Source organism: Triticum aestivum, chromosome 5D, assembly GCF_018294505.1.
Source record: "Triticum aestivum cultivar Chinese Spring chromosome 5D, IWGSC CS RefSeq v2.1, whole genome shotgun sequence".
Classification (NCBI taxonomy): Eukaryota; Viridiplantae; Streptophyta; class Magnoliopsida; order Poales; family Poaceae; genus Triticum; species Triticum aestivum.
In genome coordinates this window covers 498,276,095-498,299,532 of record NC_057808.1, presented here as the reverse complement: position 1 = coordinate 498,299,532, position 23,438 = coordinate 498,276,095, and the positions used below count along the sequence as shown (strand labels likewise).

Sequence of the window (23,438 nt, the reverse complement as noted above, 5' to 3'; positions counted from 1 at the left end):
CTTTTGCCGCCAATGTAACCACCGAACGGGAAAAAAGAAGAGTATTTAGGCAGCGGTGTGTGGGGAAGTTATTGTGGTGACGGGTAGAATTGTGCAACAACAACGTTGGAGCGGAAGTGTTGGCTGTTTTTCCAACAAGGCGCTGATATGGACGACATCGTTGAACTGGTAGTAGGGCGGCTAAGCTCAACCTGTTAGGCGCCGGAGCTGATACGGAAGGCACAGTTGAATACGATATAAGGTCAGACAACTGGCAAGCAAAGTAATCAGCTCTCACTCCAAAGGGATCGACATGGTGCTCGCAAAAATTACTGTTGTATGCATGGTTTTGGGTTTGGATCCACAAACGGCAAATTTTGGGAAATTAATCGGGACTGAAACTTATTCCTAATTGTCTAAAACCGTTTTAACTGTTATACAAAATTTGTCTGAATTTCTATCGCAGCATTGTTAGCAAGAGGGCTAGCTGTGCCAACAGTTTAGGCGCAGATTGGTAGAGATGATTGTTAATGCCTGAAAATCCTAGATTCGCTCCTCTTTGTGTGGGTCAAGCACTGTCGATGTGCTAGGGTTTGCTGGGGGTGATACCCTAGGGTTGACCTCTTGACTGAATAAAGCAACATCTACATATGAGTGGTGATCCATTCTAAAATGTGTTACCTGAGTACCCTGTGCTCTTTTTGGAACTGTTGTTGTGCTATTTTTTCGATGGATTGACCCCTAGCAAATAGGGTTTCAGTATAGATGATGGAGATGTTGGTGTGGTGGCGGCCACAAAGCCGAGTATGGAGAGATGGGTATTCTTACCGTTCCTTTTTGAAAGAAAAGAAAAACCAGCTAGGAAGAAGTGAGATGCAAAATTTGTAATTTACATGCAAAATTCACATTACATTTTTATTACCTGCATCGCGTGTGAGAGATCGATTTAGTCATTTTATTGTCTTAGCAAAGATTAAAGCCATTTTCGAATTTGTGATTATTTATAGGAGGAGATCTACACCATGCAAGAGGAATACAAGATCAGGTCTGTTATGTGACATAGTTATGTCACATCTAAACTGATTTCCACTCTGTTTGTGGTCTATCTTTTTTGTCCTGTTTTTTTTTGTTTCTTGTTACTATATTATATATTTGTGGGAGCTTAGATGTGACATTCTTAAAAAATATCTAGATGTGAATTAGACAAACTGTACAAGATCAATTACGTCTCTATTTGATCTGATTTGATACGATCGATTTCTTGCATCTCAAACCTACCTGCTAGGCTGGTACGCAACATTATTTATTTACCCTCCGGGTATTGCTTTCATTTCCATCATTCTGGGAGTTTATTTAATCTTGCCAATAGTACATCGCGAATCACCGTGTCCAAACTAACCTCCACGTGTCCACCGGGCAGAGTCGCCCGCACGGCCTTTTCCTTCCACTCCGCCGCACGCTTCCTCATCTCCCGCCCCTTCTCCCCCTCCATCACCTCCCGTATCATGGCCGCGAGCTCTGCCCTTTTCACCTCTCCGCCGATCTCCATCCCATTCCCCCACTCGGTGCACTTGTACCGGCAGTTGGTTTGTTGCTCCGCAAAGAAGGGCCAGCTCAGCATTGGCACACCGGCGCAGATACTCTCCAAGGTCGAGTTCCACCCGGAGTGCGTCAAGAAAACCCCCACCGCCTCGTGGGCAATCACCTTCTCCTGCGAGCACCATGTTGTCAGCATGGAGCGGCCGCTGATGGCCGAAAGGAATTCCGGCGGTAGCACGGCCGTGTCGCCCTTCACGAGGTCCGGCCGGATGTTCCATATGAACGGGTAGCCGCAGTTGGCAAGCCCCCACGCGAACTCGAGGAGCTCCGCGTTCGTCATGACGGTGATGCTGCCGTAGTTGACGTACACGACGGAACGGGCGCTCTGTCCGTCGAGCCACTCCAGGAGGCCGTCCTGCTCCCTCCAAAGGTTGGACCCGAGGTCGTCGATCGAGGTACCAGCCGGTACCACGAGGCTAGCGTAACGGTGGAGCGGGCCAACAGTGTACATGGGTGGGAGGATGGCGCGCATAGCGTCCAGCACCGGCCCCTCGAGCTCATCGAAGGTGTTGAGCAAAACAGCGTCCGGGAGCGATAACCGCTCAGACATGTACATGATGAAGTTGAGCAGCACGTCCTCGCGGTCCGTCGTACGTATGAAGTTGGGGAAGTCGCGCAGGCGCATGCCATCGCACATGCCGGCAACGTCATGCACCACGGTGTCAAGGTGCTCCTTGTCCGTGACCTGTGACTCATCTGGACGCAAGCCGCAGCACAAAACAACGCACTCATCAAAACATGCATCTATATATGTCTAATTCCAAAAACGAGACACGTACCTTTGAAAGGAACGAAACCCCGCTCTATGAGCTGACGATAGTGGCGGTACCCCATGAACCCGCAGGCGCTAGATGTCCACAGCGCGGCGCACGGCACGCCGATATCCTTTGCAGCATCGTAGCCGAAGGACATGACGCCGTCAACGACGAGACAGGTGATAGGCGGCACTTGGGAGTTGGGGTCACTTAGCTTGCCAAGAAGTTTCATGAAGTGGGGCAGGAAGGTGGTCATGATGGAGTAACATAGTCCACCGACTTCCTGTGTGGAGTCCTCGTCGGATGGAGGGAGCCCGTCTGGCATCGACGCGAAGCGCAAGTCAGGGAGGCCATTAAGCGCCGCTGGTCCACGCGAGCGGAGCAGCCGGCGGTGGTTGAACTCGGTGTTGACGAAGGTGACGTAGAAGCCCCGGGTGTGGAGTATCTTGGCTAACTTGAGCATCGGCGTTATGTGGCCCTGCGCCGGGGCCGGCAGACAAACGACGTGGGGCTTCTCGACGGCCTCCATAATAATCCTTGGCACTTGTTGCTGAGAGGATTTGTTAGAGCGAGAGGTCACTACTTATCGGGGGTAAACTAAGGTTCCAAGTAGATGTTTCCAAGTACGTTGGAACGTTGGATTTGTCTCGCCGCGGGTGTGTAGTTCGTACATTCCAATGGGTTCTGCCGCTGATAGTGACCTGGTCAGTACTAGGTACTTGCCGCCCGATGTGCATTTGGTCCTTCTCACGAATTTTTATTAGAGATGCCTTCAACTTGCGCTTGTTACATATGAGTGTCCTCGCCACACCTGGTCGTGACGATCTGTGTATGCTTGTCTTGTCTTTTCGTTTTTCACTCGTCTCCAGATATATATATTTTTCTGAGCAGGCACCTGAATTTTTCTAGCTTTCAGTCCCATGGTTCGTGATTCGTACGTGGGTGCATTTAGGCTGTCGTATCTTTTTGTGTGTGTGGCACAGACAAAACACCAATTTTCAAAGGGGGCAAAGAAGAGCCCTGCTTCGGTACACCCACCCCCCGCTTAACGTATAAGGGCATTTTGGGCATACGGTGCTTAACGTATCCCGCGCCGTATGCGGCGTGCCCATACAGGTAGAGCCGAGGGCACGGCTCGAGCCGATACGGCCGGCTCGCATCTACCCCCTCCCGTCGCGCGGGAAAAAAACCCACGACCTGCGTTGATCACGCGGCCGATTCCAACGTCGCCCCGCCCCGCCGATCGCCGCCCTTACCCGCCGATCGCCGCCTTTCCCCGCCGATCTAGCCGTGATCACGCTGCCAATTCCAACGTCTCCCCGTCCGGCCGATCGCCGCCTTTCCCCGCCGATCGCCGACCATTCTCCCCGTCTTCACCCGGGATCTGGCCGCCGCGGACGTTGTTGGAGTCGCCCGCCGTACGTGATCTGGCCTCCGTGCAGGTCGTCGCGGTGACGTGGCCTACATGGACGCCGTCGCCGCCCGCAACTTCGTGATCAACCTCTCCGGGAACATCCTCGTCGTCCGTAGCCACGCCAGGCCGGCCGAAGTGCACGTACCTGCCGTGTAAGCTGTCTAGTTTGTCAAAAAAAAATATACCTGTAAATAATTATCTGCAATCACTTGTTAGATATGAAGTACTCATCGGTATGACCGTAGTACATTTAATTTGATTTAAAATTGATAGATCAATTTTTATTTATAATGTTGCAGTGTTGGTAGTGAGGTCATTCAATGGATAAAGAAACTGGATTTACGGATCTATTTTTGGATACGAGTGAGTGGGATGGTAGCGATAGTGTTGATCGTACGAATGGTAATGAAAGTAAAAATGATGATGATAGCAGCGATAATGAATCCTGGTCGTCGTACGGTAATTTACCTGAGGAGGATTTTCAAAAGAAGGAGGAGGGTGCTTGTAGTGGAAACGTAAGTGACGTGTACATTCATTTCGTCGGATGAAGATCCATATGGGTACTTACATGTGCATATGATTTTTTTATGTGCAGGAGGATATTAACGTCCAGAACAAGGAAAATCATGGTGTTGAATCTTTCGCGGATAACATAAGCCAGGGTCGGTCCAAAATTTAAGATGTCATACAATAATAAAAACTTGTTAATGACAACTTACACTTGCTTATGTGGAATATTGTAGGCTAACTTCGATGGTTGGAGTGGTGATGATGGCTATGAGCATGAGGATGGAGCTAATATGGACATTGAGGAGGCTAAAATCCAGCAACGTGCGCTGGAGACACAGTTGAAGGTTATGGGTATGACATTTGCATCACAATGGGAGGCTTACATGTTCTATAATAACTATGCCAAAGACCGTGGATTCAGTATCAGAAAAGATAAGGTGAAACGAGGAAAAGGACTTTCAACCACTATTCGGTATAGGCGATACGTTTGCTCGAGGGCAGGAAAACGTCTCAGTAAATTTTTAAACCCGGAGGGCCGTACCCGCAGGCTAAGACCTGAGACTCGTTGCGAGTGTGGCGCACATTTAGTCGTGAAGTTGGACAAAGGACGTGGAGTTTGGTTCGTGGCAGCTTTTATGGATGATCACAACCATTTGTTGGCTAGAGCAGATGAGGTGGTATTTCTGCGGTCACATCGAGTGATGGGAGATCACCAGATAGCTGAGATCTTGGCGATGGAAGGAGCTGGGATCAGAAAGCATATCATCGTCGACAACTTCATTAGCAGGTATGGCTCGTATGATAAGTGTGGGTTTCTGAGACGAGACGTCTACAACCTATGTTGCCGAGAAAAAATGAAGTTGATTGCGAAGGGTGATGCTAACACGGCAATCGGGATTATGAGGAGCAGAAAGGAGAAGGATCCAGACTTTTTCTTTGAGTACGTGCTCGATAAGGAGGGTCGTTTGAAGAGCATGTTCTGGTGCGATGCACAGTCGCGGCGGGACTATCAGTTGTATGGAGATGTGACTGTGTTTGACAGCACGTATAAGATGAACAGATATGGTATGTCGTCCATCCCCTTTGTTGGTGTAAATAATCACCGTTGCACCACAGTTTTTGGTTGTGCCATTGTGTCCGACGAGACCGAAGCGACGTACGTGTGGCTGCTCCAGACATTCCTGAAGGCCAATTGTCAGAAGAAGCCAAGGTCAATCATCACAGATGGAGACGCTGCAATGATACGAGCTATTCGGTTGGTTTTGGTTGATATGTTGCACCGTCTCTGCTCATGGCACATGGAAAAAATATGCAGAAGCACCTTAATTACAAATCGCTAAATGAGTTCAGGGAACTCTTGTACTACTCCACCTCTCCAGCCAACTTTAAGGCGAGATGGCACGCTTTTGTCCTAAATGGAAGACTGATAAAACAGAAGAGTGGCTGCGTAGGATGTACAAGAAGAGGAGTCTGTGGGCAGCATCATATCTGTCAGATGGTTTTTTCTGGGTATGCGCAGTAATCAGAGGAGTGAAAGCCTTAACTCTTGTCTTCACCTTCACCTGGACGGCGGTATGATTATTGTTGATCTAGTTGTGCATTATGAGAATTGCATAGTTCGACTACGTGAGAACGAGGCGCATGATGACTGTGTTTCAAATCAGTCATTGCCACCATCAGTCACAGAATATAAGGACATTGAGAAGCATGCTGCCGAAGAATTCACTCATTCCAATTTTTATATTCTCCAACAAGATCTGAAGAAGATGGGAGAGCTTGAGATTTTTGAGACGCTAGTGGGAGTTGACTGCCACACGTTCATCATGACATGGAGAAATAACCGCAAATTTCAGCTCAGCGTGAATTATCGAGCTGAAAACTCTGAGAATACGATAGACTGCAGTTGTGGACGAATGCTTCGGAAAGGGTTGCCTTGCAAACACATTCTGTATGTGTTGGTTCATCCGAAAATATCTAAAATACCTAAGTGTTGCATCCTTAAGAGGATGTCGAAAGTTGCGAGAGGTGGGCTGCCTGCACAGCGGAAGAGTGACATGTTTGGTTGGGGTTGGACAGGGGCAGAGCAACGTGCTTGCTATAGTCAACTCAGTATAACAGGAGCTGAAGCTTTTCATGTTGCTTCAAATGATCCATTCGTCTTTGATGAGTTGATGCAGTGTCTGCAGAATATAATAGCGAATAAAAAGGTCCCTGATGATGATGCTGTTGGTAGTAGAAGAAATGTGCATGAGGAGCCACGTGAGCCGGAACAACATGTTGATGTCATAGGTGATCCCGTGAAAGTTTCCACGAAGGGCGCCCCTAAACAGAGCACGACAGGGCGGGCAAAGAAAGATCCAAATGTTACAAAAAATGGAAGATCAAAATCATTTTCTGAGAGAAAACCCGGTCCTCTTTGTGGCATTTGTAAGAAAGAGGGCCATAGACGGCAAACGTGCCCTGAGAATGAAAAGTAAGTTTTACATTATTTTAATTATTTTTTGTTTCCTCTTTACAATTGTCTGATGAATTGTTTACAATTTGTTATGTAGGAACCGGGCATAAAGATGAAGTATTCATAATCAATGGAAGGCACTGGGACAGAGTTCAATTAGCATGTCGTACTATTTGTCGCTTTATTTTGGATAATTTGTTCGATTGTAATGCGACATGGCACTTTCAGTTTATTTGTTTAAGGATAAGAGGCACGGCACTTTGAGTTTATTCTTTATGCCACCTTGTTCAACGTTATGAGACATGCGATTTTTATTATTATGTGTGAAACATGATATATTTGTATGAATGTGTTACTGCCGTCATGACTTTGTCAACTGTTTAATATTTTAAAAGCTTCATCTATGTGAAAAAAATATTTGAAAAAAGGCCCAATCGTGCCCGGGCGCGCGCACGGACAGTATACTACAACGCCTTCGGGGAGGCCTTTCGGCCGCTGAGCGGGGAGGCCACGGCGTACAACAGGACATTCATTAGTGTTCTGTAGTGAGCTTGTGAGAAGGCGACGACGCGGGTTTATAAACCGGTCGTCGCGTCTCTCCGCGGGCGAGGTGGGACTAAACATAGTCGCCACAACGCGCCAGCGTCCCCATCTGCACACGAATAGGCATTAAAGGGCCGGCCCACGCGCCCGACGCGCGTTGTTAATGGGCCAACAGATCGCCATAAATCCCCCTCGGGATCGTTGCATGTGCCCGCTCGGTCGGGCGGGACAAGACGTCTGCCACCGGGCCCGCGGCTGTCGCTCGGTCGGCTGCTGGGCCACCAGACGCGCGCGTGGCGCACGGCGAATCGCGCCAGCCCGCACTAGCTGGACTGCGCGGGCCCGCCACTGCCTCGGCTGTCGGCCACCGCACGGGCTGGGCTGGAATATTCGTCCTCGGCGCGCCAATCATGCTGCCAGGCCGATCTTCATCGGATCCAGCGCCGCTGCTGCCACCAGAATCGCCCTGGGATATTGTGCACGTTTTGTCCACATCGCGCCAACTCAGGACGGCGGGGATATTTTTTAATAAATAAATGACCGCTGTGAATACAAACAACAACAGTACATATAACATCACAGCCGCAAACTGATACATTTTAGCACAACAAAAATATTACTTGCCCACACTTATAACATTCCGTCTCATAGAATAGTACCATTCATGGTTGGACACGCATTTAAATGTTTAGTCTCACACGAAAGCGATAAATAAAACGTGAAAAATTGTCGAACTCTGTCCCAGTGCCATGTCGCATTACAATCGATCAAAGTATCCAACAACGGCAGGGAAACCTTCTACGGGACTAAAACCCTACAGATGCTAATACCTATTCCTTCGCCATGATTTTAACAATTTTCATCTTGACCTTCTCTACTTTGTTCACCTCTGAAAAAATAATTTCTGCGACAATACGTGGCCTTGACGCATTAATCTCTTCCTGGTCAAATTCATGTGTCTAGCGATCTCCGTCCCAGTATTTTATGCACCACATTACAAAAAGTCCACAAGACACTCTGCAATAAACATGTGTGATCAGCTTAGGATGTAGCATGCACTTGCTTGTACTCATTTAACTTACCCATCTTTTTGTCTCGGCATTTTATACTCATTTATTGGCCACGATGAGACATCTGGAAATTTTTTTGCTTCAAGAGTTGAGTTGGCCTCCATAATATCCTTAGAAATTTCAGCTCTCTGAAACAAATTAACAAAACCAGAATTTAATGTATGACCCAATATTTTTCTGAATGCGAGTGCGAAAATTATAGCGTACCAGGGTGGCAATCATATCGCGAATTCTTTGGCTAATTGCGCCTTTAGAATTTGAGTCAAGAACTTGAAACTCCTCCTTGACGGTGTGCATCACTATGGTTATCCAATGATTATCATTAACGTGCATAGAAAAATACGCCTACATTGTAACCAAATGATGTTAGTGCAATTAAATAGTATTGACTAATAAAATCAAATAAATATGAAAGCAATACCTTGTCCCATCTGAAATACTCATCCATTACTCTTGCGAGGACTTTTGTTTTCTTTGTAACATTCTCTGAGTCTAAATCATTTACTGACTTGGTCTTTCCCCTTGCCCTATTCAACATAAATTTGGGGAACCACGTTGTTGATATGTAACGATTAGAAAAATCACGGTGTTGTAGGTGTTTACAATATGCATTGATGATCTGCATACATAAACAAAAAAATTCTATCAACTTGTGAAGTACAAATGAGAGTTTTGTTAAAACCAAACTCATACTTACAGCGCCATTCAACCATTTAAACGTCAGGACATCGTGAAGCATAGCTGGCGTGCATATGTCCCCATCTGGTGGCGGCACATCAACCACGGTTCGGTGTGCATGCTTCTTTGACGATGCGAGAGTCTCAACAAAAACTCTGTCTGCCTCTATGTGATCCGGAGTCATATTAAGAGAACTTGCTAGAATTGAATGTGGTGATGATGCAAACAGATCTAAAACAATGCAGCTACAGTCAGTTATATAATAAAAAAATTACATAACGCGTGAATGAATTATAAAGTAGTATTTGACTTACTTTTTTTAACACGTTTCTTGCGGGTAATGAGAAGGTCGTAGGGGGATTGACAATATTTCGACTTTTTTCTTTTGCGCTTACCTTCATTTTCCTGATTGCCTTCACCATTACCTATGTTGCTCTCTGCCGGGAAACTCTCAAACGTGTCTTCGGACTTTGTTGGTGACAAAGCATCCATAGACTCACCAGAAATATCAGCATTCTGCGGGGTTCGGGACATAGACGGAAACTCTTTTGTACGTACAGTTGATGCCGAAGATGGAGAGTTTCCATTATCGTCTATAATGAAAGGATCAGTAGCTTCACCTTTACCCGGTGTCGTCGCCGGAGCACCCGTGTCATCAACGGGCACGGAGGTGTCATTCATACCCGTGAAAGATGTTCCTATCTTTACGTCCGTAGGTGATTCAATATCTGGCCAATATTTTGATGACTTGTACTTGCCATTCTCCATCCCAACTCCTTCACCTACATTATCAAATTCGTCATTGTTGTCCCTCTTATTGGGTTTGTACAGCACACCTTCCGTGTTCAACCTTTCCATTACCATCTACAAACACAAATGAAACACGATAAGTAGTTGAACAATTGAAGCACGTTCAATACAACTTCTAAATTACCTGTGCACATCTTTCGGGTATATTGAGAACCTCCTTGTGAAGCAGCTTTATGTATGTCATCACACGGTCCATACTATAAGTCGTGTTCGATGAAACCGCGGACATGCTTGGCTTTCTACTCCTGCCACCACCTTTCCGTTTAGGTTTCTTCATTTCTTCCTCTGGGACAGTCCCTTCACGTGCTACCTTAGCACGTCTGTACTCTTCGCTAATGCAGTTTTCAATCTGTACAACAAACAATAAAATGAATTAAATAACGAATATTCTTAATTACTATGTGAAACCAATAAGGACTATACTTATTGACTTACATTGCCGGTGACCCGCCCGTGCATGTTGTCATAGTCGTCTCGCTTTTTCCCTTCCGTTTCTGGCCAGTTAAGCATTAGTGGGTATTCACGAGACAAAGGATCAAATGTATCCAAACCAATTGGCTCAACTTTTTCCCAGTATATATACTGCATGATAGTAAACACAAATAGTCAGACACATAGATCACATAAAAAATATATGTACATACAACTATTACGAAATGACTTGTACCTGAAGAAGAGCCAAGTTCCCGATAGGCCACTTGAATTTTTCAAGATCTTCGACCATTTTTTTAATAGCATCCATGCACACCCCCAACGTGAAATTGTTCCAATTGTATGACTTGATAGCGTTCACGTCCTCCACCATTTTGTAATAACGATAAGGAACAAACTTGGTGGATTGTGGTGCTAAGACTGTACCCATAAGAACTAGTACGACCCTTCTCACAAAATCATCATCATATGACTGAGTATCAACAATATTTTTTATCAAGTCATCGATGAGGATTAGGCCTGTTCTTTTGTCTAGAAACCGATCCGGAACAATTTTTTTGGCATCTAGTTGTACTGTTGCTATCATGCTATTGACATCATCACCCTCGTTACGTAGCCCGAATATGTCATAAACATCTTCATTAAGCACACTGATGTCGTCAGTATTTGGCCGAATAATAAATCGCTTTCTACTACTATCATACGTTGTAATCATAAATTCCAATAAATTTTTCCTCATTTTCACTGAAGGAATTCTCAACATACTGTCCAAATTTGTGCCACGTAGCATCATGCGCTGTTTGGGTGTGAATTTTCCCACCAATTCGCACCACTTCTCAACCGAGCAGTACACATTTCCGAATTCTTGCATTCTAAATAAGATGAAAGTTATCTAACTAGTTACGAGATTCAAAAAACATTACATATGGTTTAATACCATACCTTCCAGCGCCTCGACGTGCACCGGCAGCCCCCGTTGGCTAACCCCACCCGGTGTGGGTTAGTCGTGGCAGCCGCGCGCCCTCTGCCCACACCACCACGCTGGCCGACGGCCCGTCCTAGGGTTCTGGGTGCGGGCGACTTTGACGAGACGGCACGGCCGGGCCGAGATCCAAGTCGCGCGCGCAGATGCCGAAGTGTATGGCCGCCGTGAGGGCGGCAGGGAAGGGAGTTGGGACGGCCACGGCAGTGCGACCGTCGGATCGGGGTGAGGTAGGTAATGGCGGCGTGGTTTCCATGCCATGCACGCACGTACGGCGTCATAGACGTGGTCACGCCATAGTGGGCCCCTTGGCCCGTCCCGTAAAACTACCGCCGGCTGGCCCATGATGCATTTATTGAAAACATGCATTTTACTGTAACAGTTCTAGTTTAATACCACATCGCTAAGCCGGCGCGCCGTTGACTCCTTTATATAATTTTCTTTTGCTCAATGAACAAACATATGAGTCTGTGGGACTCTATTTGGAGGATATGCGGGATCGATGTGAGTCTTCACCTGCTCAGAGCTTGTGAAGGTTCACATGGATCATGCATATTCTTCAAAAAGAGAGCCATTATCTCCGATGTTTTTTTAACGACAGAAAATATTAATGCATTTTTTGCTAATGCAACCATTCAAATTTTTTGCACACGCACTCATCACCAGGGCCATCATGCGTGCAAGTTTTCATAATTTTCCGACACCGTATGAATTTCTTATGGTTTCTCCGTGAAACGCACCGAAAACACTGACCGGGCGTGACGCAACATGCGTTTGGTGTCCGAATTCGTTCAAATCTTGCGTGGGGTCCTAAGATGGGCATGCCCACTGCCTCCCAAAATTGGGTGACGTTTCGTGCATGCCACCTTGTACCACCCATGCAACCGGCACTGATCGGATATGAAGGATGTCAGCCCTGTACTGCGTTTTCTTTTCTGACTAAGCCGGTGGACCCCAAACTTTTTGCACACGCACTCATCATCAGGGCCATCATGCGTGCAAGTTTTCATAAATTTCCGACACCGTATGAATTTCTTATGGTTTTCTCCGTGAAACGCACCGAAAACACTGACCGGGCGTGACACAACGTGCGTTTGGTGTCCGAATTCGTTCAAATCTTGCGTGGGGCCCCAAGATGGGCATGCCCACTGCCTCCCAAAATTGGGTGACGTTTCGTGCATGCCACCTCGTACCACCCATGCAACCGGCACTGATCGGATATGAAGGATGTCAGCCCCGTACTGCGTTTTGTTTTCTGACTAAGCCGGTGGACCCCAAACTTTTTGCACACGCACTCATCACCAGGGCCATCATGCGTCCAAGTTTTCATAAATTTCCAACACCGTATGAATTTCTTATGGTTTTCTCCATGAAACGCACCGAAAACACTGACCGGGCGTGACGCAACGTGCGTTTGGTGTCCGAATTCATTCAAATCTTGCGTGGGGCCCTAAGATGGGCATGCCCACTGCCTCCCAAAATTGGGTGACGTTTCGTGCATGCCACCTCGTACCACCCATGCAACCGGCACTGATCGGATATGAAGGATGTCAGCCCCGTACTGCGTTTTCTTTTCTGACTCAGCCGATGGACCCCAAACTTTTTCCACACGCACTCATCACCAGGGCCATCATGCGTGCAAGTTTTCATAATTTTTCGACACCGCATGAATTTCTTATGGTTTTCTCCGTGAAACGCACCGAAAACACTGACCGGGCGTGACGCAACGTGCGTTTGGTGTCCGAATTCGTTCAAATCTTGCGTGGGGCCCTAAGATGGGCATGCCCACTGCCTCCCAAAATTGGGTGACGTTTCGTGCATGCCACCTCGTACCACCCATGCAACCGGCACTGATCGGATATGAAGGATGTCAGCCCCGTACTGCGTTTTCTTTTCTGACTCAGCCGGTGGACCCCAAACTTTTTCCACACGCACTCATCACCAGGGCCATCATGCGTGCAAGTTTTCATAATTTTCCGACACCGTATGAATTTCTTATGGTTTTCTCCGTGAAACGCACCGAAAACACTGACCGGGCGTGACGCAACGTGCGTTTGGTGTCCGAATTCGTTCAAATCTTGCGTGGGGCCCTAAGATGGGCATGCCCACTGCCTCCCAAAATTGGGTGACGTTTCGTGCATGCCACCTCGTACCACCCATGCAACCGGCACTGATCGGATATGAAGGATGTCAGCCCCGTACTGCGTTTTCTTTTCTGACTAAGCCGGTGGACCCCAAACTTTTTGCACACACACTCATCACCAGGGCCATCATGCGTGCAAGTTTTCATAATTTTCCGACACCGTATGAATTTCTTATGGTTTTCTCCGTGAAACGCACCGAAAACACTGACCGGGCGTGACGCAACGTGCGTTTGGTGTCCGAATTCGTTCAAATCTTGCGTGGGGCCCTAAGATGGCATGCCCACTGCCTCCCAAAATTGGGTGACGTTTCGTGCATGCCACCTCATACCACCCATGCAACCGGCACTGATCGGATATGAACGATTGTCAGCCCCATACTGCGTTTTCTTTTCTGACTAAGCCGGTGGACCCCAAACTTTTTGCACACGCACTCATCACCAAGGCCATCATGCGTGCAAGTTTTCATAATTTTTCAACACCGTATGAATTTCTTATGATTTTAATACTAATTCAATTCTATATTAAGTAGTGTTTTTAATATAATTACATAATAAATTATATATTAAGTATTGTTTTTAACATAACTACTTAATAAATTCTATATCAAGTAGTGTTTTTTAAGAAGGGTATTTTCCAAATTATTATTACTTATAAATTATAACAAAAAAACTCTTTACTATTATGAAAACAACTTTAGCCATTAATGCAAAACACATAAAAAAATGAACATTACATAAATTATAGAACATTTATACAATACATAGGACTTTTCATTAATTATAGAACATTTATTAAAAAAACTTAATATTATTTTTGAGACAATTAACAAAAAAAAAACTTCGACAGCGCGCGTTGGACGGCCCAGTGACTGTGCGCGACGGCGTGCGTGGGCCGGCCCATTGACTGTGCGCGCGGTGCGGGGGCAGGGTCAGCGGGGGTCAGGACTAAATTTAGTCCCACCTCGCCCGCCGAACGACGCCGCGACCGCCTTATATACCAACCTCCCACCTCCCTTTCGAACTCCTCTGATTCCCGCCCCGTCCTGCCACTGCCCCGTTTGACTGTGCTGCAGGCCGTAGCTGGGCCGAAAGGCCGGCCCTTTCGCCGCCCGGCTTGATCGGGCCGGACCGATTAAGCGCAGTTGCGGCATGCAAGCACAGGTGGGCTTTTTTTTTTGCATCACTATTTTTTTTGCCTTCTATGAGTCACGGCGCGGGGGAGGTGGAAGGGGCGCTTTTTTAGTCCCACCTCGCGCGCCGAGGGACGCCAGGACTGGCTTATATAGCCGCCAGGACTGACATTATTACTATCTTATTTTTTAGTATCAGCTCGTCACTTCGCGCACAAATAACAATAGTAAAGTTTTCATATGTATAATTTAAATACGAAATAAATTCTATATTAAGTACTGTTTTTAATATAATTACTTAATAAATTCTGTATTAAGTAGTGTTTTTAATATAACTACTTAATAAATTCTATGTGAAGTAGTGTTTTTTATGAACGGTCGTTTCCAAATTATTAGTTATAGCAATAAACTCATTAATATTTTTTAATAAGCTGAAAATGTTAGGCATTAACGCAAAACTCATAAAAAATTAAAACAAAAATTCATTATTTTTACCTATAAATTGTAATAAAAAAACTCATTATTCTTACTTATAAATTATAACAAAAAACTCATTATTATTATGAAAAAACAATTAGCCATTAATGCAAAACACAATACAGTACTAAACTTTGCATATATTTTAAGTATTTTTTAGCCATTAATTAACATTACATAAATATTAAAAATGTAATTACTAATCTACACAAATAACTGAACAAAATATTCATTAGAAAAAACTCATTATCAATTAATTATCAAAAAACTCATTATTGTTTTACCAATTAATTATAAAAAACTCATTATTTTTTCCTATAAATTATAATAAACAACTCATTATTATTATAATAAATCTAGTTAACAATTCTATATTACGTATGGATTTTTATTAATTATAGTTTTTTTATACGATAACGAAAGGCATAAATAACTAAAAAACTTAATACTATTTAAAAAAACAAAAGTCTTGACTATGCGCGACGGCCCAGTGACTGTGCGCGACGCCGCGCGTGGGCCGGCCCATTGACTGTGCGCGCGGTGCGGGGGCAGGGTCGGCGGGGGTCAGGACTAAAGTTTAGTCCCACCTCGCCCGCCGAACGACGCCGCGACCGCCTTATATACCTGCCTCCCACCTCACTTTCGAACTCCTCTGATTCCCGCCCCGTCCCGCCACTGCCCCGTTTGACTGTGCTGCCAGCTGTAGCTGGGCCGAAAGGCCGGCCCTTTCGCCGCCCGGCTAGATCGGGCCGGGCCGATTACGCACAGTTGCGGCCTGCAACCACGGTTGGGCTTTTTTTTGCATCACTTTTTTTGCCTTCTATGCGTCACGGCGTGATGGGAGGTGGGACGGGCGCTTCTTTAGTCCCACCTCGCGCGCCGAGTGACGCCACGACCGGCTTATATACCCGCGTTCGTGCACATTGCTATATGAGACAGTTAGTAATAATTTGGTTTGACTTTGCACTGCCAGGGGTGGCACTGCCGTACTGCCCGGACAGTGTAAACTCATTACACTGCCCGGGCAGTGCGTCAGAGCTGCCAGTTGCAGTGTAAACTCAAATCACATCATTACTATCTGTCTTATTTTTTTATTATTTGCCACACTATGCCAATTTAGTCTCACCTCAGTCAAATTACATTAGTACTATCTACATTATTTTTGTGACATCCTTCAAATGAACCCAAATTACATTAGTAATATCTACCATCATGACTAGGATGCATGACAAGTTTCGTACCTTTTTGCCACTTCATGATTTTTCTACAATTTTTTCGGTGAAAACACCTAAAACACTGACCGGATGTGACGCAACGTGCTATTGGTGTCGAAATACGATCAATTTTTGGATTCAGTGTGGGAGTGGGCATACCAGCTCACTTGCAAAATTTGAGGCCATTCCGAATATGTCAAAAAATTGACCTCGTTCTCCGGATACCGTTTGGGTGGGAGCAAACGCCCCGTCCGAAAAGTAGTTTTTTTCGACATCCTTCAAATGAACCCAAATTGTTTTCATAGTGTTCTACCATCATGACTAGGATGCATGACAAGTTTCGTGGCTTTTTACCACTTTATGAATTTTCTACAATTTTTTCGGTGAAAACACCTAAAACACTGACCGGACGTGACGCAACGTGCTATTGGTGTTGAAATATGATCAATTTTTGGATTCAGTGTGGGAGTGGGCATACCAGCTCACTTGCAAAATTTGAGGCCATTTCGAATATGTCAAAAAATTGACCTCGTTCTCCGGATACCGTTCGGGTAGAGGAGCAAACGCCCCGTCCGAAAAGTAGTTTTTTTTTACATCCTTCAAACGAACCCAATTTTTTTTCATAGTGTTCTACCATCATGACTAGGATGCATGACAAGTTTCGTGGCTTTTTACCACTTTACGAATTTTCTACAATTTTTTTGGTGAAAACACCTAAAACAATGACAGGACGTGACGCAACATGCTATTGGTGTCGAAATACGATCAATTTTTGGATTCAGTGTGGGAGTGGGCATACCAGCTCACTTGCAAAATTTGAGGCCATTCCGAATATGTCAAAAAATTGACCTCGTTCTCCGAATACCGTTCGGGTAGGAGCAAACGCCCCATCTGAAAAGTAGTTTTTTTTTACATCCTTCAAATGAACCCAAATTTTTTTCATAGTGTTCTACCATCATGACTAGGATGCATGACAAGTTTCGTGGCTTTTTACCACTTTATGAATTTTCTACAATTTTTCGGTGAAAACACCTAAAACACTGACCGGACGTGACGCAATGTGCTATTGGTGTCGAAATACGAGCAATTTTTGGATTCAGTGTGGGAGTGGGCATACCAGATCACTTGCAAAATTTGAGGCCATTCCGAATATGTCAAAAAATTGACCTTTTTCTCCGGATACCGTTCGGGTAGGAGCAAACGCCCCGTCCGAAAAGTAGTTTTTTTTCGACATCCTTCAGATGAACCCAAATGTTTTTCATACTGTTCTATCATCATGACTAGGATGCATCTCAATTTTCGTGATTTTTTGCCAGTCAAATCATTTTGTACGATTTTCACGGAGAAAACACAATAAACCACCCTTCGGACATGCCACAACATGCGTTTGGTCTGCGAATACGTTCAAATTTTAGTTGAGTGTTGGGGGTGGGCATATCAACTCATTTGCAAACATTGAGGTAATTGTCAAGGGTGTTTTCTTAATGTATATACACATAATTTATAAAGTATAAAAAAACATACATATGTATAAACAATTGTGATGTTTTTTATATATTTCATAATTTTTTATAATGTATAAATAAACACATTAGTAAAAGATATTTTCTGAATATTAATTAAAACACAAAAAAAAATATAAATGACACGGGGCGTCTGTCCGGACAGTTTTTCGTTTATTTTGCATCTTTTCTTTATTCTTTCAACAATTTTCGGGTTAAAATATTTTTAACAATATTGATAATATTCGAATAGCACGATAATTCATTACATCATTAAATAAAACATAACAATTTTTTTAGATAAACCGATCCGACTTCATTCATAATTAAACATAAACTTAAACCGCTCCGACTACATAACTTAGAACCGAATTTAAATTTAAACATAAACTTAAATTAAATCTAAATCTAGACCTAGACTACTCCTCGACGCTGCCGCCGGTGAGGTCGATGACCGGCGCCATGCCGCTGTCGCCGCCCTCGCCGCCGTTGCCGCCGTCGTCGCCGCTAGACTCGTCGTCCGACCCCCACAGGTCCGCCTCCTCCCGCGCCTGCTGCAGCTGCACAGCCGCCAAGGCCGCCTCCCGGTCCGCGGCCTCCCGTGCCGCCGCCGCGGCCGCCTCGTCTGCCGACTGGGCCAGGACCGCAAGCAGCCCTGGCTTGTCGTCAGGGTTGCCGTCCTGCATGAGGGCGGCCTGCTCCGACGCGATGGGGACCAGCGCCGAGCAGGGGGCGGCTGCCCTACCGGGGACCGTGGGGCGGGAGCAGGCGTGGCGGCGGCGGCGGCGGCGGCTAGACCCGACCTCGGCGGTGATGTCTCCGACGGGGCGGCCGGCCGCCGCATCCCTGAACGCGCCGAGGACGACGTCGAAATCTTTGGCCCGCCAGAAGCCACGGCGGGCCCTACGGTTGTACCGGCCGCCAGGGAAAGCGCGGAGTTGCGCCATCGTCGGCGGCGGGCCAAGGGTAGGTCGGTGATACGTCTCCAACGTATCTATAATTTTTGATTGTTCCATGCTATATTATATTCTGTTTTGGACATTATTGGGCTTTATTATACACTTTTATATTATTTTTGGGACTAACCTATTAACCGGAGGCCCAACCCAGAATTGCTATTTTTTGCCTAGTTCAGAGTTTCGCAGAAAAAGAATATATCAAACGGAGTCCAAACGGAATGAAACCTTCGGGAACGTGATTTTCGGAACGAACGTGATCCAGAGGACTTGGACCCTACGTCAAGACATCAACCAGGAGGGCACGAGGTAGGGGGCGCGCCTACCCCCCAGGGCGCGCCCTCCACCCTCGTGGGCCCCCTGTTGCTCCATCGACGTACTCCTTCTTCCTATATATACCTACGTACCCCCAAACTACCAGATACGGAGCCAAAAACCTAATTCCACCGCCGCAACCTTCTGTACCCGTGAGATCCCATCTTGGGGCCTGTTCTGGAGCTCCGCCGGAGGGGGCATCGATCACGGAGGACTTCTACATCATCACCATAGCCTCTCCGATGATGTGTGAGTAGTTTACCTCAGACCTTCGGGTCCATAGTTATTAGCTAGATGGCTTCTTCTCTCTTTTTGGATCTCAATACAATGTTCTCCCCCTCTCTCGTGGAGATCTATTCGATGTAATATTCTTTTGCGGTGTGTTTGTTGAGACCGATGAATTGTGGGTTTATGATCAAGTTTATCTATGAACAATATTCGAATCTTCTCTGAATTCTATTATGTATGATTGGTTATCTTTCCAAGTCTCTTCGAATTATCAGTTTGGTTTGGCCTACTAGATTGATCTTTCTTGCAATGGGAGAAGTGCTTAGCTTTGGGTTCAATCTTGCGGTGTCCTTTCCCAGTGACAGTAGGGGCAGCAAGGCACGTATTGTATTGTTGCCATCGAGGATAACAAGATGGGGTTTATATCATATTGCATGAGTTTATCCCTCTACATCATGTCATCTTACTTAAAGCGTTACTCTGTTCTTATGAACTTAATACTCTAGATGCATGCTGGATAGTGGTCGATGTGTGGAGTAATAGTAGTAGATGCAGGCAGGAGTCGGTCTACTTGTCTCAGACGTGATGCCTATATACATAATCATACCTAGATATTCTCATAACTATGCTCAATGCTATCAATTGCTCAACAGTAATTTGTTCACCCACCGTAATACTTCTGCTCTTGAGAGAAGCCACTAGTGAAACCTATAGCCCCCGAGTCTATTTTCCATCATATTAATCTTACAACACTTTGCTATTTTTATTGTCTTTTATTTTACTTTGCATCTTTATCATAAAAATACCAAAAATATTATCTTATCATATCTATCAGATCTCACTCTCGTAAGTGACCGTGTAGGGATTGACAACCCCTTATCGCGTTGGTTGCGAGGATTTATTTGTTTGTGTAGGTGCGAGGGACTCATGCGTGGCCTCCTACTAGATTGATACCTTGGTTCTCAAAAACTGAGGGAAATACTTACGCTACTTTGCTGCATCACCCTTTCCTCTTCAAGGGAAAACCAACGCAATGCTCAGGAGGTAGCAAGAAGGATTTCTGGCGCCGTTGCCGGGGAGTCTACGCAAAAGTCAACATACCAAGTAGCCATCACAAACCCTTATCTCCCGCATTACATTATTTGCCATTTACCTCTCGTTTTCCTCTCCCCCCACTTCACCCTTGCCATTTTATTCGCCCTCTCTCTTTTTCGTTCGCCTTTTTTCGCTTGCTTCTTGTTTGCTCGTGTGTTGGATTGCTTGCTTGTCACGATGGCTCAAGATAATACCAAATTGTGTGACTTTACCAATACCAACAATAATGATTTCCTTAGCACTCCGATTGCTCCTCTTTCCGATACTGAATCTTGTGAAATCAATGCTGCTTTGTTGAATCTTGTCATGAAAGATAAATTCGCTGGCCTTCCTAGTGAAGATGCCGCTACCCATCTAAATAGCTTCGTTGATTTGTGTGATATGCAAAAGAAGAAACATCTGGACAATAATATTGTTAAATTGAAGCTATTTCCCTTTTCGCTTAGAGATCGTGCTAAAGCTTGGTTTTCATCTTTGCCTAAAAATAGTATTGATTCTTGGAATAAGTGCAAAGATGCTTTTATCTCTAAGTATTTTCCTCCCGCTAGGATCATCTCTCTTACAACGATATTATGAATTTTAAGCAACTTGATCATGAACATGTTGCACAAGCTTGGGAGAGGATGAAATTAATGATATGTAATTGCCCTACGCATGGTTTGAATTTGTGGATGATTATACAAAAAATTTATGCCGGATTGAATTTTGCTTCTAGAAATCTTTTAGATTCGGCCACGGGAGGCACTTTTATGGAAATCACTTTAGGAGAAGCTACTAAACTCCTAGATAATATTATGGTTAATTATTCTCAATGGCACACTGAAAGATCTACTAATAAAAAAGTGCATGCGATGGAAGAAATTAATGTTTTGAGTGGAAAGATGGATGAACTTATGAAATTATTTGCTACTAAGAGTGTTTCTTCTGATCCTAATGATATGCCTTTGTCTACTTTGATTGAGAATAATAATGAATGTATGGATGTGAATTTTGTTGGTAGGAATAATTTTGGTAACAACGCGTATAGAGGAAACTTTAATCCTAGGCCTTATCCTAGTAATTCCTCTAATAATTATGGTAATTCCTACAACAATTCTTATGGAAACTTTACTAAGATGCCTTCTGAATTTGAGACTAGTGTTAAGGAATTTATGAATTCGCAAAAGAATTTCAATGCTTTGCTTGAAGAAAAATTGCTTAAAGTTGATGAATTGGCTAGGAACGTCGATAGAATTTCTCTTGATGTTGATTCTTTAAAACTTAGATCTATTCCTCCTAAGCATGATATCAATGAGTCTCTCAAAGCCATGAGAATTTCCATTGATGAATGCAAAGAAAGAACCGCTAGGATGCGTGCTAAGAAAGGTTGCTTTGTGAAAGCGTGTTCTTCAAATTTCTATGAAAATAAAGATGAAGATCTAAAAGTTATTGATGTGTCCCCTCTTAAATCTTTGTTTTGCAATATGAATCTTGATAATGATGAGACTGAATATGATCCACCTTTACCTAGAAGGCGTTCCAGAAATTCGGAGTTTTTAGATCTTGGTGCTAAAATTGATAAAAGTGGGATTGGAGAGATAAAAACATTAGATATTAATGAACCCACTATTTTGGATTTCAAGGAATTTAATTATGATAATTGCTCTTTGATAGATTGTATTTCCTTGTTGCAATCTGTGCTAAATTCTCCTCATGCTTATAGTCGAAATAAAGCCTTTACCAAACATATCGTTGATGCTTTGATGCAATCTTATGAAGAAAAACTTGAGTTGGAAGTTTCTATCCCTAGAAAACTTTATGATGAATGGGAACCTACTATTAAAATTAAAATTAAAGATCATGAATGCTATGCTTTGTGTGATTTGGGTGCTAGTGTTTCCACGATTCCAAAGACTTTGTGCGATTTGCTAGGTTTCCGTGATTTTGATGATTGCTCTCTAAACTTGCACCTTGCGGATTCCACTATTAAGAAACCTATGGGAAGAATTAATGATGTTCTTATTGTTGCAAATAGGAACTATGTGCCCGTAGACTTTATTGTTCTTGACATAGATTGCAATCCTTCATGTCCTATTATTCTTGGTAGACCTTTCCTTAGAACGATTGGTGCAATTATTGATATGAAGGAAGGGAATATTAGATTCCAATTTCCGTTAAGGAAAGGCATGGAAAACATCCCTAGAAAGAAAATAAAATTACCTTATGAATCTATTATGAGAGCCACTTATGGATTGCCTACCAAAGATGGCAATACCTAGATCTATCCTTGCTTTTATGCCTAGCTAGGGGCTTTAAACGATAGCGCTTGTTGGGAGGCAACCCAATTTCATTTTTAGTTTTTTTTTGCTTTTTGCTTCTGTTTAGGAATAAATATTTGATCTAGCCTCTGGTTAGATGTGTTTTTATGTTTTAATTAGTTTTTGTGCCAAGTTAAATCTATAGGATCTTCTTGGATGATAGTTATTTGATCTTGCTGAAAATTGCAGAAACTTTCTGTTCACGAAAATAATTGTTAAAAATCACCAGAACGTGATACAATATTGATTCCAATTGCTGCTGATCAATAAACAAATTTCTAGGTCATCCTATTTTTGATGAATTTTTGGAGTTCCAGAAGTTTGCGTTAGTTACAGATTACTACAGACTGTTCTGTTTTTGACAGATTCTATTTTTCGTGTGTTGTTTGCTTATTTTGATGAATCTATGGCTAGTAAAATAGTTTATAAACCATAGAGAAGTTGGAATACAGTAGGTTTAACACCAATATAAATGAATAGTGAGTTCATTACAGTACCTTGAAGTGGTCTTTTGTTTTATTTCGCTAACGGAGCTTACGAGATTTTCTGCTGAGTTTTGTGTTGTGAAGTTTTCAAGTTTTGGGTAAAAGATTTGATGGATTATGGAACAAGGAGTGGCAAGAGCCTAAGCTTGGGGATGCCCATGGCACCCCAAGATAATCTAAGGACACCTAAAAGCCAAAGCTTGGGGATGCCCCGGAAGGCATCCCCTCTTTCGTCTACTTCCATCGGTAACTTTACTTGGAGCTATATATTTATTCACCACATGATATGTATTCTGTTTGGAGCGTCTTGTATTATTTGAGTCTTTATTTGTTAGTTTACCACAATAATTCTTGTTGTACACATGCTTG

General features: G+C 44.2%; 1 protein-coding gene across 1 annotated transcript; it reads right to left on the bottom strand.

The window, feature by feature from the left end:
• Nucleotides 1-1,315: 1,315 nt before the first annotated feature.
• LOC123125744 (7-deoxyloganetin glucosyltransferase-like) lies at nt 1,316-2,862 on the bottom strand. Its single transcript, XM_044546208.1, has 2 exons — nt 2,358-2,862; nt 1,316-2,274 (listed from the first exon to the last, which is right to left on the bottom strand). Exons 1-2 carry the CDS (start codon nt 2,860-2,862, stop codon nt 1,316-1,318), a joined length of 1,464 nt encoding a protein of 487 aa, XP_044402143.1.
• Between the last annotated feature and the right edge of the window lie 20,576 nt (nt 2,863-23,438).